The sequence below is a fragment of the Mastomys coucha genome, unplaced genomic scaffold, assembly GCF_008632895.1.
Source record: "Mastomys coucha isolate ucsf_1 unplaced genomic scaffold, UCSF_Mcou_1 pScaffold22, whole genome shotgun sequence".
NCBI lineage: Eukaryota > Metazoa > Chordata > Mammalia > Rodentia > Muridae > Mastomys > Mastomys coucha.
The window spans coordinates 83,533,878-83,548,785 of NW_022196905.1; the positions used below are offsets into that span (position 1 = coordinate 83,533,878).

The 14,908-nt window shown below is 38.7% G+C and overlaps 1 protein-coding gene across 1 annotated transcript in view; it reads right to left on the reverse strand.

Moving 5' to 3' along the window:
• Positions 1-174: 174 nt before the first annotated feature.
• Positions 175-14,908, reverse strand: part of Btc (betacellulin) — a 43,610-nt gene continuing 28,876 nt past the window's right edge. The window contains exons 3-6 of the mRNA XM_031390969.1: positions 9,047-9,164; positions 5,122-5,268; positions 3,538-3,645; positions 175-2,045 (exon numbers count right to left, since the gene is read on the reverse strand). Coding sequence (XP_031246829.1) covers positions 3,540-3,645; positions 5,122-5,268; positions 9,047-9,164 — 371 coding nt within the window. The 3' untranslated portion in view covers positions 175-2,045; positions 3,538-3,539. The remainder of the gene's footprint in view (positions 2,046-3,537; positions 3,646-5,121; positions 5,269-9,046; positions 9,165-14,908) is intronic.

Genomic DNA, 14,908 nt, shown 5'->3' on the forward strand with positions numbered 1-14,908 from the left:
TTGTTTTTGTTGTTTTTGTTTGTTTCTTTGTTTTTTGGAGGAGAAACTGGGAATGGAGAAATTTACATATAAATAAAATATCTAAAATAAATAAAAAAAGCAATTGTATTTGCATTTATTTCCACTAATAATTCATAGTGCCAGTAGAAAATTCCCAAGAAAAAACATGTCTGCTTTGTTTAAAAATAAAGTTATTTTATTTCATTATAACCTTAACGGTCTATATAAACAACACAGTATATGCAAAAACAATTACAAAACACACTTGGAAAAAACCATGAGAGTTCTTGAAATCCTTTCATGATATCAGAATCTCAAGAGACACCATTAAACGTTTCAGATAAAAAAAAATGAGGAGTTTCCCAACATTGACTGCTTTGATCAGTCAACCAGGGACCAGGAAGCAGAGTCACTTAACAGTACTGGTGGTATTTTTAATGTTCTAGTGGCCATTTAATCCAAACCTGTTTAGCATTCAAGAAGACTGGAGAGAAAACTCACACAGGAGCCCAAGGAGACGAAATAAAACAAGAATATGATTCCGGTATGGGCAGTCTTTTTTCAAGAATGGACATTAAGTCACAGGGAAGAAAAAATATTTTGAAACTTGCCAGTTCTCAGACTTAGCTGAAATTGGCAGGTAATCATTGCTGAAACCCAGCCTACTTACAAAGACTGTACTAAGAGAACATAGGAAATACAGGCTTTTGCTTGAATCTATGGAATCTCTCTTTGTAAAGTTAAATTTACAAGGATCCCGACAGGATATAGAATACTGACTAAATATAAATTTTATTTTTTTATGTTTAATATACTTTCTACTAAATACCGCATGTAGTCAAAGGAACACAATAGTGACGAAACAGTTGAATTCATAAACACTACGGTCAGGATGTTTGTTGTGGCATCAGATTCACCTGAGAGCAATTATACATGCATTAGACTTGAGGCTTGGATCACATAGGTCACATCTGTTCAGCTGTGACATCACTGATACTAACAAATCTCTTCCTGAGCTGTCTCTACTTTACTGAGCATCAATACCCATGCAAGCACTAACGAACACCAGCCATTTAACTTTTGCTGTCTGTTTTGGTGATAGAAGCATTTACTCATGCCACTGAGATTTTATGAAAAAGCAAGATAACAATAACCATGAAGTCAACCCTGGAGAAATCATGATGCTGACATCAGCTCTAGCCAGGACTCTATTCTGTGTCAACTCGGGGAAATCACCCTACCATCTCAGAATCATAGCAAAGGTGGAAATCTCAGATTACACTATTGAGTTAGATCTCTGGAAATCAAATTAACAAAAATGGTAAGAGCATCACTTTGAATCTGGGTCTATATCAGTTCTTGGTCTCTCAATTTCTCTATCTCTAAATCTAAGTGAAATTATTTAACTTTTGTATATATAGGAATGAGGACAAAAATATGCAATCTCACAAACTACTGAAATGATAAAATGAAATAATATATTTCAAGCTCTTAGCATATGGTAAGTGTATAAACCCTGGAAGCCCTATTACTGACTTAGGTTTTTTGTTTGTTTGTTGGTTGGTTGGTTGGTTGGTTGGTTGGTTGGTTGGTTAGTTAGGTTTTTTGAGACAGGATTCCTCTGTATAAGCCTGGCTATTCTGGAACTTTCTTTGTAGACAAGGCCGGCCTTGAACTCACAGAGATCTGCCTGTCTCTGCTGGGATTAAAGACATGTGCTATCATTGCCTGATGGTGACTCAGTTGTTAAAAACTAACTTCTTTCCCACTTTTCTTTTACTTTTTAAATAATCCTGGCACCAAACTTTGTATTCAAATGTCCCTTATTTTTGTTGTCACCTAACCAGGTGATTTTTCTCAACTATTAGACTGTAACAAAAAATATCAGTATTAAAAACAATAACAAGCAACACATGGTTACAAATAAAAAAGTAAATACAATATTTAAACATTCATTTCTGCTAGCTGTTTTCCTGAGACATGTCCTGTCCATCTGCAAATGAGTCAGGTCTTTTGTAGCCACCAGCTTGTGATAACTTTATAACCTGTGAGGATTAAGAACACAGGGGCAGCAACTTTAGAAGAAAGCAACACTAGCTAATCCAGAGGGGGCTTTTGTGTTTTGAGTCATTAGAATTATCTTTGTAATAAATGACAAAACAACACCAACAAACAACAACAACAAAGACCTGTAATTCCTCAGCAATCGGGACTAGCCACTTTTGGCTACCTAGATGCTTGTGGAAAGGAGAGACATTGTACGCAGAGAGTTGTGGAAAGCGACACCACAATCACATGTACTGATTCCCTTAATGTTCCCACTCATGCTGAGGCAGAGCAAGGAAACACCAGGCCTGATTGGGAAACACCCCCAACTCTCTAACCTAGAGGAAATGTCCAGGAATTCAGTCAGTGCTGTGAAAGAGTTAGCAGAAAGGAATTATATTTCCTTAAACACGAGTCTCAGTGTGGCAAACCGTGACTGCACCCTTCATGTGGGTCCACATACTACTTTATTTTAGATATTATCTTACTTGGATTTCATGTCCTTACAACCCAAATCATTCCACTTGACTCTACAGGTTGTGCTCTGCACACTCCTTGTAGATTTTCCAAGGGGCCCCTGATACTGATTACATGGCTGGGACTCCACTCCACGTGGCTTGTTTGGGGGTGCAGCTACCTAGTGCTAAGCACGTGCTGAGGATTCCGAGCCGGGGCACTTTGGAGTGTTGTCTTTCATTGCTTAGGTTTCAGCAGTGGCTCTCTCTGCCATAGCATCTGCTTCCACCTACCATGGTACCAGCTAATCCTCATCATTGCCCCTCTAGCTGGAGGGTATTTGATGGCTATTTGATGACTTTTTGCTGCTGCCAAAGTCAAGTGGCACCGTAGCCCTTCTCGACTCCTGGGAGACTGAACTAGCAGTGTTCTCTTATCAGAATCTCTGCATTGAATTAGCTGAAAGGGTCTGTGACTCTTGCTGGGATCCTGACTCACAAACACTTCAAGAGTTGGGAAGTATGCTTTATGTAAGGTACATTCTGCACCATCACAATCGTCATCACCATCGTTATCATTACTACCATCACCAACACCAACATCACTACCATCATCATCCCATTGCTATTGCTATTGCATTTTCTCTCTTGATTTAATGTTTAAATTAAAATACTTCTTTTATTCAAAATGGTGGAAGAAAAAATATACAAAATAACCGTGACAATTATGTAGCATTAGAATGCCTATTTCTGTAGTAGTACATTTGAGATATGGAAAGAGTGAAATTGTCCTTTAAACATAACATTAGAATTAATGATTTTAGCCTGTTCAAACAAAAAACTGTTTCTTTCTGAGTTATTATGTCATGATACAGTTAGGGCAAAACTTTTATGTTTTGTCATAAAGAAAATGAATTTATCTTTAGATGCTTGTATACACAACCCAATTCCAATCAGTAATTATTAGACATAATGAAGACCCAGCTCACCACTCACAGTCACCAGTTTTCCCTTCTACTGTGTTTAGCATACTTACTTTTAAGCGATATTGGTCTCTTGAATATCTTCACTTATGGGAGTTTTATCTTTATCCAAAGTTTCCATGTTTTCTTCCTTCTTTTTTTTACGGTGTTTCCGAAGAGGACTTCAAAAATAACATGTTAGAAATTAGTTTGATCATGTGAATGCACATCAGTATGCAAATGTTCAATAAGAGAGCCCAGGACCTTAATTCTATGCTGTTCAAGATGTATGAGTCCCTTTTGTCTTAAGTCCACTGGATTCTCTTTTGAACACATTCCTTTTTGCAAGTTCAAGTGCTAGCTAGCATAGGCCCACAGTGGCGGTGAGATATATTTATATACATAGGAAGAATCTGGCTCCTTATTATTGATATAGATTAGTGGACAGAAGAAAAAATGTCATGCAAAGTTATTTCACACTATATAGCAATTAACACTGCTTGGTGTTAAGGAGAAGCAGTAAAGGCTGGAGTCAGGCATAAGAAACTGGAAGAGTGATTGTAACCCCTGGAAATATTGCTAAACTTCTAGGGATGTAAATGAAAAAGTTGCCTTAATATTCTGGGCCACACTCTCGTTTTCTGAACATGTGATTCAAGGTTAATATAAAAAGGTCATTTCCCAGCTGTGCTCATTATATCTTCCCACCTAAATGTAAAATTAAAAATAGTCCTTTCTACCATAAAGTATAAAATCTCAAAACTGTTTTGCAATCTAGTAGTTAGAATTCCTATAAATTATCCTGTTCAGTATATGTGTTTTACAGAAAATACAATCCAAACTCAGAGACAGCAAGAAATTTGTTTAAAATATTAAAAAATATATAACTGTGGAGCTGGTCAAAATTATTTTTTGTTTTGTTTTTGTTTTTTGTTTGTTTGTTTCTTTCTTTTTCTGTGTTTTTGTGTTTTATCCCAAGAACTCCACAGGGGAATCGAGCAACATGCCCTCTCTGTATGTTTAGAGCCCAGTGGAGGATGTCATGCTTTAGGAAGGGACGAATGTTTCCCAAGACAACAAAATATTACATTTAATGATAGGTTTCCAAAGAAACTGCTTGCATATTAATAATTGTCCTAATCCACTGTCCCTCAAAGAAAATAGAAAGGTGTCTCTGAATTCCAAATGTATAATGAAAACTCATGAAAATTAAAACAGAACAAGTCGCCCATACACATAAAATTAATTATTTTAATATGGTCACAAAAAGTTTCCGTTTCTTTTTATTCTTCAATGTTACTAATGTAATGAAACAGCTTTGGAAAATGATAATTCCATTCAACTTACTAACAAACACAAACTACACCTGCCTTTGGGGCTAAATGATTAAAATGTTTAGCCTAAAGATATTTACGAATTTTATTTTAACTTATAATATTTATTTCCTATAGATTGATAAAAAATATCTACAATGTGTTTCACTACTAATAAAAATTTTCTGTGAACAGACACAAGCCTCAGAAAGTTGATTTAGTTAAAGCAAAGCAAAAATGAAGAGATAGTAGGAAAAAGAAGAGGAAGAAGAGGAGAAAAGGGAAGAGGGGAAGGCAAGATCCAATTTCTCAGGTCTACTTAAACGTCAGTGTAAACACACTTACTGACAGCAGGTGCAGACGCCGATGACTAGGATGATGAACACCACCATGACCACTATCAAGCAGACCACCAGTATCTGGTCCCTGTCCTGCTGGAGGTAAAACAGGTCCACTCTCTCACACCGTGCCCCGAAGTAGCCTTTCTCACAGCTGCATAGGAAAAGACTTTTATGACTCTCCAGTTCTCTTTGGAAGAAATTAGCACTGTTTTTGTTCCTTCATAAAGAACATAGTTTCTTTTTAAAGAGGAAAAAAAATTTTTTTAAAGGTCCACTCTCCTCTGCTGTCTTCAGGAGCAACTATACCTGGCTTCACTGAAACTCACCATCACTAGAATGTAATTAACTTGTCTGGTGGGGACAGACTGTCACGGCCACCTATAAAAATATTTTACAGTTTTAATCTTTCAGACTGTGTGGAAGGAGATGTTAAAATTCCCTCCACAGCATTTTCAATTCATTAAAACCCTTGTGACAAGGAAGACTAAGCTGCACAAACATTTGTGTCACTGGAGGGTAAGACAAACACTTCATTGCATCATTGAGCTACCTTAAAACAACATGAGTTCATATAGCCAGCAGTGGTGGCTCACGCGGGTGATCCCAGCCCTGGGAAGGCAAAGGTAGACAGATCTCTGTGAGTTCAAATTCAAAGCTGGCCTGATCTACAGAGCTAGTTCCAGGAGAGCCAGAGTTACAAATACACACACACACACACACACACACACACACACACACACACACACACACACCAACAACAACAACACACCAAAAACACTGACTCAAAAAACAGCAAATAAATTACATGATTTCATATAGTCATATATGGTAATGTGTATGAAATCCCATGACTCTAAATCCTAAATCATGAAGTTCTATAAATGTCATTTCTATAGAATCTCCTCCAACACACACACACACACACATAGACACGTGCACGCGCACATACATGCACATGTACACACCCTACACATGTTTTAACTCTGTGACTGGGGAGACTACATGTCAGGAAGCAAGCTTCCATTGCCCATGTGTCTACACGTCACAGATCTATCACAAGCCTATTCTGTCAGTTGGGTGAGTATGGCTACAGTCCAGGTGTGCTCACCAATGCCTGGTCTCCACTCCCCTCTAAGCAGTGTCTTTTGAATCCATGGCCCTCATTGAAGAAAAGCAAGCAGAGTCAGTCAGGGATAGCAGTGGGGCTATGGCTTCCCTCAGTCTCTCACATCTCTATCAATATAATCTCAAGGTATACTTGAGCTCAGCAGATTCCCTAAGCCTGTAGTGGTTGTTAGGGAAACTTTTGACCAAGCTGGGAATTATCCATGCAAGGCTCCCTGATCTAATGGCTCAGTGATATATGGACACTGCATAAAATTCATGAGTTGTTATAGAAGCTTAAGAGATACATAAAAAATTGAGTGCATTTGAATCAAATTTATTTCTTGCAACACCAGCACCTTTGCATTAATATCTACCCTTATTCACTACAGATACACCCAAACACAATGAGATATTGCCCACATGCAGTTATTTAAACATCAAAAAGATCAAATCCCGCGCCTTGAAAAGATTTCTATGCAACCTCATTTACTTATAAAACTCAAGATTTAGTGCCAAGCTGTTCTATAGCTGGTGTTCCACAAGAGCCAAGGCAGTTAATTCCCATAAAGCCAGTCCTGCTTCATTAAGAAGATCCTAACTGCCAACACTGTAGCTGACAAAATGTTTCAATAGCCAACAGTATCAATCTCAACAGAAGCATTCTTAATGAAAATGTGAACTGTTTTGCAGAGAACAGAAAAGCATACTGGGACACATAAGGATGCAGAAGAGGATCTCAGGACAAGTAGGGGAGGACTGATTCATTCAAGACTACTGGATGCCTTCATTCCAAGGTCAGGTGAAGGAGGTGCAGTGATGGCTCAGCGGTTGGGAGCATTTGTTGCTCTTTCAGAGGACTCAGGTTCAATTCCCAGCACCCACATGGAAGCTCACAGCCATTTGTAATGCCAGTTCCAGATGATGCAATGCCTTCCTCTGGCCTTCACAGGCTTCTGTGTACATGTGGTTCACATAGATACACTCAGGTGCACAGGCAAATAAAACAAGTAAATATTTAATTAAAAAAAACCCACAGGTTGAAAATTTTAGAACTTAAAATATCAAAAATGCTCTTCAGATCAGGATTGCAAAGGATCACCTTTAATTGAATGTGGCAGGGAAGGTTATTAGGCATCTATAAAGAATGTAATTAAGTCTTACAAATAAGCATGCTCTCTTTTAATTAGCATAATGATTTCTTTAACAAGCCTACTACATATGACTCTTTAAAACAACTGTTTTGTCCATAAATGGCCAGCCATTACTCACTGCTCTTTAGGAATTTCTGTCTGAAACTATGAACTCTGGGTTCAGTAGCTTTAACGAAATGTCTCAGCGAGCAGAACTTCCTGAAGGTTGTGACACGATGACATCATGCTAGAAGTCAAACTTGAACATGTCTAGAGCAAGTCTCCAGTCATTTCACCATTCAATCAACCAATCGCACATCAACTGGTAATTGTTTTCACCTGATGATTGTTTGTACTCTGAGCCTCCCATGTGGAAAGCAAGAGGCGGGAAGAGCTGAAGCCTGAGCCATAGTACCTCTCCAGTAGGGAAAAGCTCTCAAGGGTAACAGAGGGATTTGTATACCAAACCTTGGGAAGGGACTCAGGATCCTACAGGGCATCTGCAAACACCGTGGAAAACTAGACCAAGAAAGTTAACCCAGGGTCAGAGGAATTCTGGAGGCTAAGGAGATAGGTATTGCCGTCCTGTGGAGTGGGGAAAGCTGAGAATTGATCTTAGGCAGGAAGATCACACAGTCTGGTTCTCATCACGAAGATAGCACAGTTAAAGAACAATAAATCTGGAGACATGGGGAACCAGTCAGGGAAAAAAAATTGTATTGGGTCAAAGGGCATTCATCTTTTAAAAATTCAGCATATGTCTCTAAGCCAGTAAAAAAACTAAATTAAAAACTTAAAAATCAGGTCTACTCTTACACACACACACTCTCTTTTTTTACACAAGCAGTTCTTATCCCACCTCTACATATTATCTGTGCATATTTCTTTTTAGAATTGAATTAAATTAAATTTTGAGGAAGCCCGCGTATAATGTTCAGGCAAAATTGTGAGATTTTCGTATGCTTGTAAGATACGTATGGGGAATTATATATTAGGGAAGCTGTGCAGAAGAATATACATATTCTGTGAACTTAAGGTTAAAATTATGCTTAAAGAATCACTTGATCCCTCTCTGAAGTAAAACCCCTTTCTCTTTAAAGGGGCATCCCATTAGGAGAAAATGAATATTAATAATACACAAAAAAGTTGGAACTTGGACTCTTGAAAAGTCAGATCCTCTCTCCACTTACTCCCGAGTGGGCTAAATAGGCCTTGATGATCTCTACTTAGAACTAGGTCTGACTTCCTCACACTTTACTGACACCTGAGAACAAAGAAAAAAAAAACAGCATCTAACTTGGCAGGAATCTCTTCTTCGTATTTACATTAACTACGGAACCACCTCACACAAGCGAACGAATCTGTTTTCTTTTAAAACACCCAGAAGACGCCTGGAACTGTCGAGCATCCTAACATGGTTAGAATCGCCTTTTCTTGCTCAAGGAAGCAGGGGACACCAGCAGTGCAGAGCTGGACCTGGATTCCCATACTCAGACTTCAGGAGGAAAGTCTGCGTCAGTTTCTCCGCAAGCAGACGCCGAGCTGGGCCCTAAACAACTGGCTGAAGTCAGGACCCGATGGAACCGTGTCTGAACAGATGGTAGGGTTAGCTCAGACTTTCCAATGCTGCCAAACCCCAGGCTGGGAGCGTGCTGCACCCCTTCGCTCATGGGCACTGTGCCTTCCACTTACATGCAGGAAGGAGCCTGCTCGTCCACCACGAAGCGGCATCTCCCGTGGATACAATAATGCTTGTACTGCTTGGGGCACCGAGAGAAATGGGTTTTCAGTTTCTGTTTAGGGGTGGTACCTGGAGAAGGAGAAAACTGTATTAAAATACTAACTCCCCGTTTTATTCAGTGATTCACATCTAATAGATGTCTAATATTGAGAAAAGAGCCACAAGTCAGCTTCCCATCCAGAGCCAAACTTCCATGCTCATGGCATAACGAACACTTTGCAGGATTGAGACCCAGGGAGAGCAGAGGAAACAGAAAGACAGAGAGTAGCTATTGCAGAGGCCCATTCCCCACATGCCAATGATATAGTAAGTTGAGATTTGGTTAACAGCAATACCCACTGAACTTCTTTATAGCAACATAATCCATGGCAACTCTGTAGGGAAGACAGAAGAGTCTGGAAGGCTTTTAGATAACCAATACAAAGATTTCTAAGATGCCAAGATGTCATGCAGATTTCTTAGGATCCATGGGAGCTTGCTTCCAGGCCGTTAAGGGATCCCTGAACCCAACAAAACCTAAACTTCTTATAGAATGTGGTATAATGTATATACATACTGTATATACATCCCCTCTATACTTTAAGTCATCTCTAAATTACTTATTGTACCCTATGCTACATGAATATCAAATAAGCTGTTCCACTGTATTGTTAGTAAATACTAGCCCGCTAATCTCCAGGGCAGGTTTGAGGCACAGGTGGCCGAATGTATCCTGGGCTCTGAGGGCTACTCTAAAATTTCAGCGGATGCCGGATTGCTGCTGAGTTTGCTGGCTGACCTGGTTTCCATCGTTGAATCACTTGACTCCCAGGCTGAATGCTTGTGCATGCCAGATATTCTGCTTTCGTGCAAGCCAGTTAGGTGGGACTCATTAGAAAAGACTGTAATTCTAGAAATAACTGCACAGTGTGTCAAAGCGAAAACCACTGGATAAGCCAGCTCCCACCCGCTGAGCGTTTCCTAACCCTTTAAGTGCGTGTTCTAAGGCATCAGTGGATAAAGTACCCTCTGTCTGTTTCCAGTGGCACAATAGCACAAATCAAAAGTAAGGACCATCCAGGAAAACATCTATAGTAACCGTAAAAACAATTTCAGGGCACTGGGGAAGACTGGAAAGGACCCTGAGCCGGATGCAAGGATCGGTGTGTAAGTTTGTACCCTTCACTAGCTGAGTCTACGTAGCCCAATTAAGCTGCCCGAGCCTTGGTTTCCTCATCTATAAAGTGAAAATAATAAGGTCCACCTTCATGGGCTGTTGAGAGGTATAAACAAAGGCATGAAAACCCCTTTTTAAAAAACCATGTGAGTCCCCAGAAAATGAACATGAGTGAGCACAGGGAGATGGATGTAATGAAGTGGGAGGGTCTTGCCAGGAGCAGCAAACGATGCAAGAAATGGAGTTAGAGACTGTGAGTTTCAGCAGACTGTAGTGACACATGGAGTGAGAGAGACTAGTTTGTATCAAGGAAGTTATATGGTGCCCGTAACTGGAAAGTATTCTTTCCATCATCAGGCAAGGCAGTGTTGACCACACTAGCACAAAGAGATGCTGGGCACTAGGAGAACACCAAGGAATACCTGGGCATGCAGACAAGTATGATGTGGACCTGGAATGGAAAGGAAGGAGATAACTTCAAGTTGTGGCAAGGCCTCATGGCAGATCTTTATGTTCCCAGATAGCTTTCTTGATTTGCAAAGCACCCTTGCCTTTCCAAGTCACCAGGCAGCAAATGTCTGGTGACTCCTCTACAGAACTTTCAGAGCTGAAACAGAAGTAAATCACACATCCCAACATTTAATAGCAAACGAACAAAAACCTATCTTGTGCTATCTTTGAAATGAGAAAGTCTGTTGTCATCCTCCCTGGCATCTAGAGGAACAGTTACTTCTCATTCAGCATCTGCTTTGGTCACATTGTCTGAAAATGAACTGGGAAGCCACATGCTGACTATCAAGAGATCTGGGGGAGAGAGGCCAGGGGAGATCTCATTCCACCCTTCAGGTGCACAAATATTTACCAAAAAAGAGTTAAAGGACAAAATTACCATTCCTATGACAAAACTACCCTCAGTCCAAACTCTTGTGTTTCTCTCTTGAAAACTGAATGGCATACCCCTGAGAACAGAGCAAGGTAACATCCATGATTTTAGAGAGGAGTGAGTTTAATTGCTCTTCTTCCTCTCACCTTAACCTGGTTCAATGTACTTTAACAAACTGAATTGTTCCCTTGAAGATACGGTGGTATTTCAGAATTTTACAGAGCAATTGCCCTGTCAGATGGCGGGGGAACAAGCATAGCCTCAGACTTGGAGAGCTGCTACGGATGCTGTATCTCAATCTCTTGTGGTGCACTTGCTTCTGAGTCTTGACTCAGAGGTCAACTGAGTCAGAAACAAAGTTATGACAGATGAGTGTATGCAAGGTTTTGGTTTAAAGAGTTTGTGGTTGGGATAAGAAACAAGGACACTTTGGCTCATGTGGGCCATTCGATGAGAAGCGCTTGCTCTCATTGAGTCAGATGCCTAGTTAGATTCAATATGACAGATTTCCGTGGGCTAAGCCATTGGAGAGAAATCCAGAAGACAACTAGATAGTTTAGTTCTGACATGGAATTTTCCAGGGTCTGACACATTTACAGTGTTAATACATCATTATTACATAGCAGAGTTTTTGTAACATTTGGTTCCATTCCAATAGAGCTCTTTATAAGTGTATTTAATAATTATGTCAGTGGTATGTTACCAGTAACTCTCTTCAGCAGGTAACTAACTATAAGGATAACATACTATAGTTATCATGACATTTAAACATTTTGTTATATTAATTGTTTAGTTAATTTATATGTGTATATGCATGTATGCATGCATCACCTGGCATGGGTGACTGAATGCATGAACATGGATATCAAATGACCACTTGAAACTGTTGGTTGTCTCCTTCTACCATGTGGGTTCAAGGAATCAAACTCAGGTCCTCAGGCTAGGGCAGCAAGAGCCTTTCCCAACTGAGCCATCCTGTTGGCCCAGCAATACTTTCTGTAACACTTATAAGTCTACATTATGTATAGCCCCTTAGTTACATATGCAATAGAACTAACTACAGGAGGATGCTAAATATTGAAATAGAAGTCTTATGGGATAAAGAAAGAGAGAGGAGGAGGAAGACAAATGACTCCAAATTTGGCCTTCCACATGCATATCTGACCTGTAAGATGAAGAAGCATGCCCAGATGAGGGCATACAAAGTCTCCACAGAGCTGAGGGCTAAGTTTCCTTCTAGCCTATGAAACTTGTCAAAGGCTTTAATAATCTACTTCTAAATGTCCGGGCCTCTTCCCAGCAGAGGTTTCCTCATTTTACAATCTCCTTGTGCCTACATCTAAAGATAGTTTTATATCTTTAAAGTTAACCTTCCTTCTTATCTTTCCAACCGTCTCCTTGAATTGGATGCACAGAAAACTCACAGTGCTCTTGAAGCACAGAAAAGGTTGGAATGTAAGGAATCTCCATGTGTCTTACAGCTGAATGTCACTTCCTATAGGAAAGTGGAAGGGAAAGGTGCCCCTTTCTGAGTAACTGGAATCTATGATTGAGATTGGAGAGTGCTTGGAATTACGGGATGTTGTTAAAGCCAGGTTAGACCATATTTTGACCAAATTTGCCAAACTGGTCATTACAAAATTAAGGTCTACACAGAGAGAAGACCTGTTATATAGTCTAGTAAAGAAAAAAAAATAACAATTAATTGGTAAAAGTACCAATTAAAATACTAATTAAACCGAGTTGCTCTACAAGCCAATACCACTACTTCTTGACCTTTATGCCTATTGTTCATTGTTTATTGCAGGCATCATAAAGAAGGTCCATTGTATCCCAGATGGTGATGAGTGTGAATGAATGTAGCCCCTTACTCATCAGAAAACAACAAACCAAGGGCATAATTCTTAGATACTGGGGATATTAAAAGGAAAAATAAGAATTATTTAGACCCAGAAAATATGCCTCAGTATCATCTCACCTATGTCTTTGTGCTCCTGACTCCTGACTTGGGGTCTAAAAGCTTAAGCGAGTTATCAATGGTGAGAGTCAGTCATTAAATGTCTGCTCTGGAGATCATTTATTCCTTCAAGAGCCATCTGGACTCCCCCTGTACTTTGCTTTCAGGCAGTTTGTCTTTTAAGGAGTTCCCTCATATCATACTCTTTTTGATTTTCCCATATGGCTTTCTGGTGATTAATAATATGCATCCTAGAGATGGTGTCACCTGTATGTCAGGCTTCTCTGCTTACTTTGTGACCTTCAAGAAAGCCCTTATCCTTTCTGTGCCTCAGTATCTTCATATGAAAGAAGAAATATTAAGGGTACATTTTTACTTATAAATCAATTAATAAATGTAAAGCACAACAGTACTTTGTATATATCCCATGTTTAATAGATGATATATATTATTGTTGTTGATGTCATTGCTAGATATACTCTATATGCATATAAATGTAGTAAAATAAAATAAGAGGTTTTGCCTGTGATTGAAATTTAGTTGCTACCAGCTTAATTATTCTTTTATTTCTTTTATTATTTTATTAATTTGCTATATTGTCTAGTTATTTTAATATATAAACCTTCTGCCAATTGCAGATAAAATATTCATGGAGAGGTAGAATCAAAATATACTTATAAAAAGTAATCAACAAAGAATAAAGACAGACATCAAGAGAGAAAAATAAGGACAAAAGGACCAAAGGCAGAAAAATAAAAAATAAAGTAAAAGAGAAAAATAAGGACAAAAGGACCAAAGGCAGAAAAATAAAAAATAAAGTAAAATGTATACATCTACCTATCAGAAATTCCTTAAAATGAAAGTGAGCTGAGCTCTTCCATCTTAAGCACTTAAATGTCAAAACTTTCCTCTGTGTATATTGTCTATAAGGTACTTTGGGTTTGGGGAAATGCATAGAATGACGAGACTTAACTATGTGTACATTGTTTGTGAGATACTTTAGGTTTAAGGAAATTCATGTGCTGAGCATGAAGGGACACAGAATATCCACAGCAATGCTAACCAAAGGGCATCAGTGGTGGTTATACACATATTAGACCTAAGAAGCCCTAGCTCAAAACTCTGCCACCAGACAGCAAGAATCAAAGACAAGTGTTATTATTTGATAAGGTTTTCAGTGCCACACTATAAATATACATTTGCCCAACATGAGAAAAATCTAACAACATAAAGCAAATAAATATTTACAGCTTTCCTCAAGTAGCAACAGAATGTGTGCTCCTCCCAAGTTCAGACAGTGTGTTCTTCAGGGTGGATTAGTGACTTGATACATTTAAGAAGCCTGAAGTCTGATCACAGTGAAATAAAATTAGAAATAGAAAACAACAGAAGGAAAAGTGGGAGGTTCACCAGTGCAGAGTTGAGAAATGTGTTTCTGCAACACCAATGGGTCAAAGATGAAATTAAAAGGGAAATTGGAAAACATCTTGAAACAAACAGAACATACCAAAACATACTAGATGCAGCAGAAACAGCACTAAAGGTTTATAGTGAGAAAGACTTACATTGTAATAGGATAGAGATCTCAAGTAGATAACTAACTTTATATTTTAAAAAAATAAAAATAACAAAACAAGCTAAAGTTTGGGAAAAGTAAACAAATAACAGAAATTTCAGTGAAAATAAGAGAATACAGAACAGAAAATCAATACTATATATGTGTGTGTGTGTGTGTGTACAGAGAAAAATCCTCATTCTGTATATATATATATATATATATATATATATATATATACACACACATACACACATATATA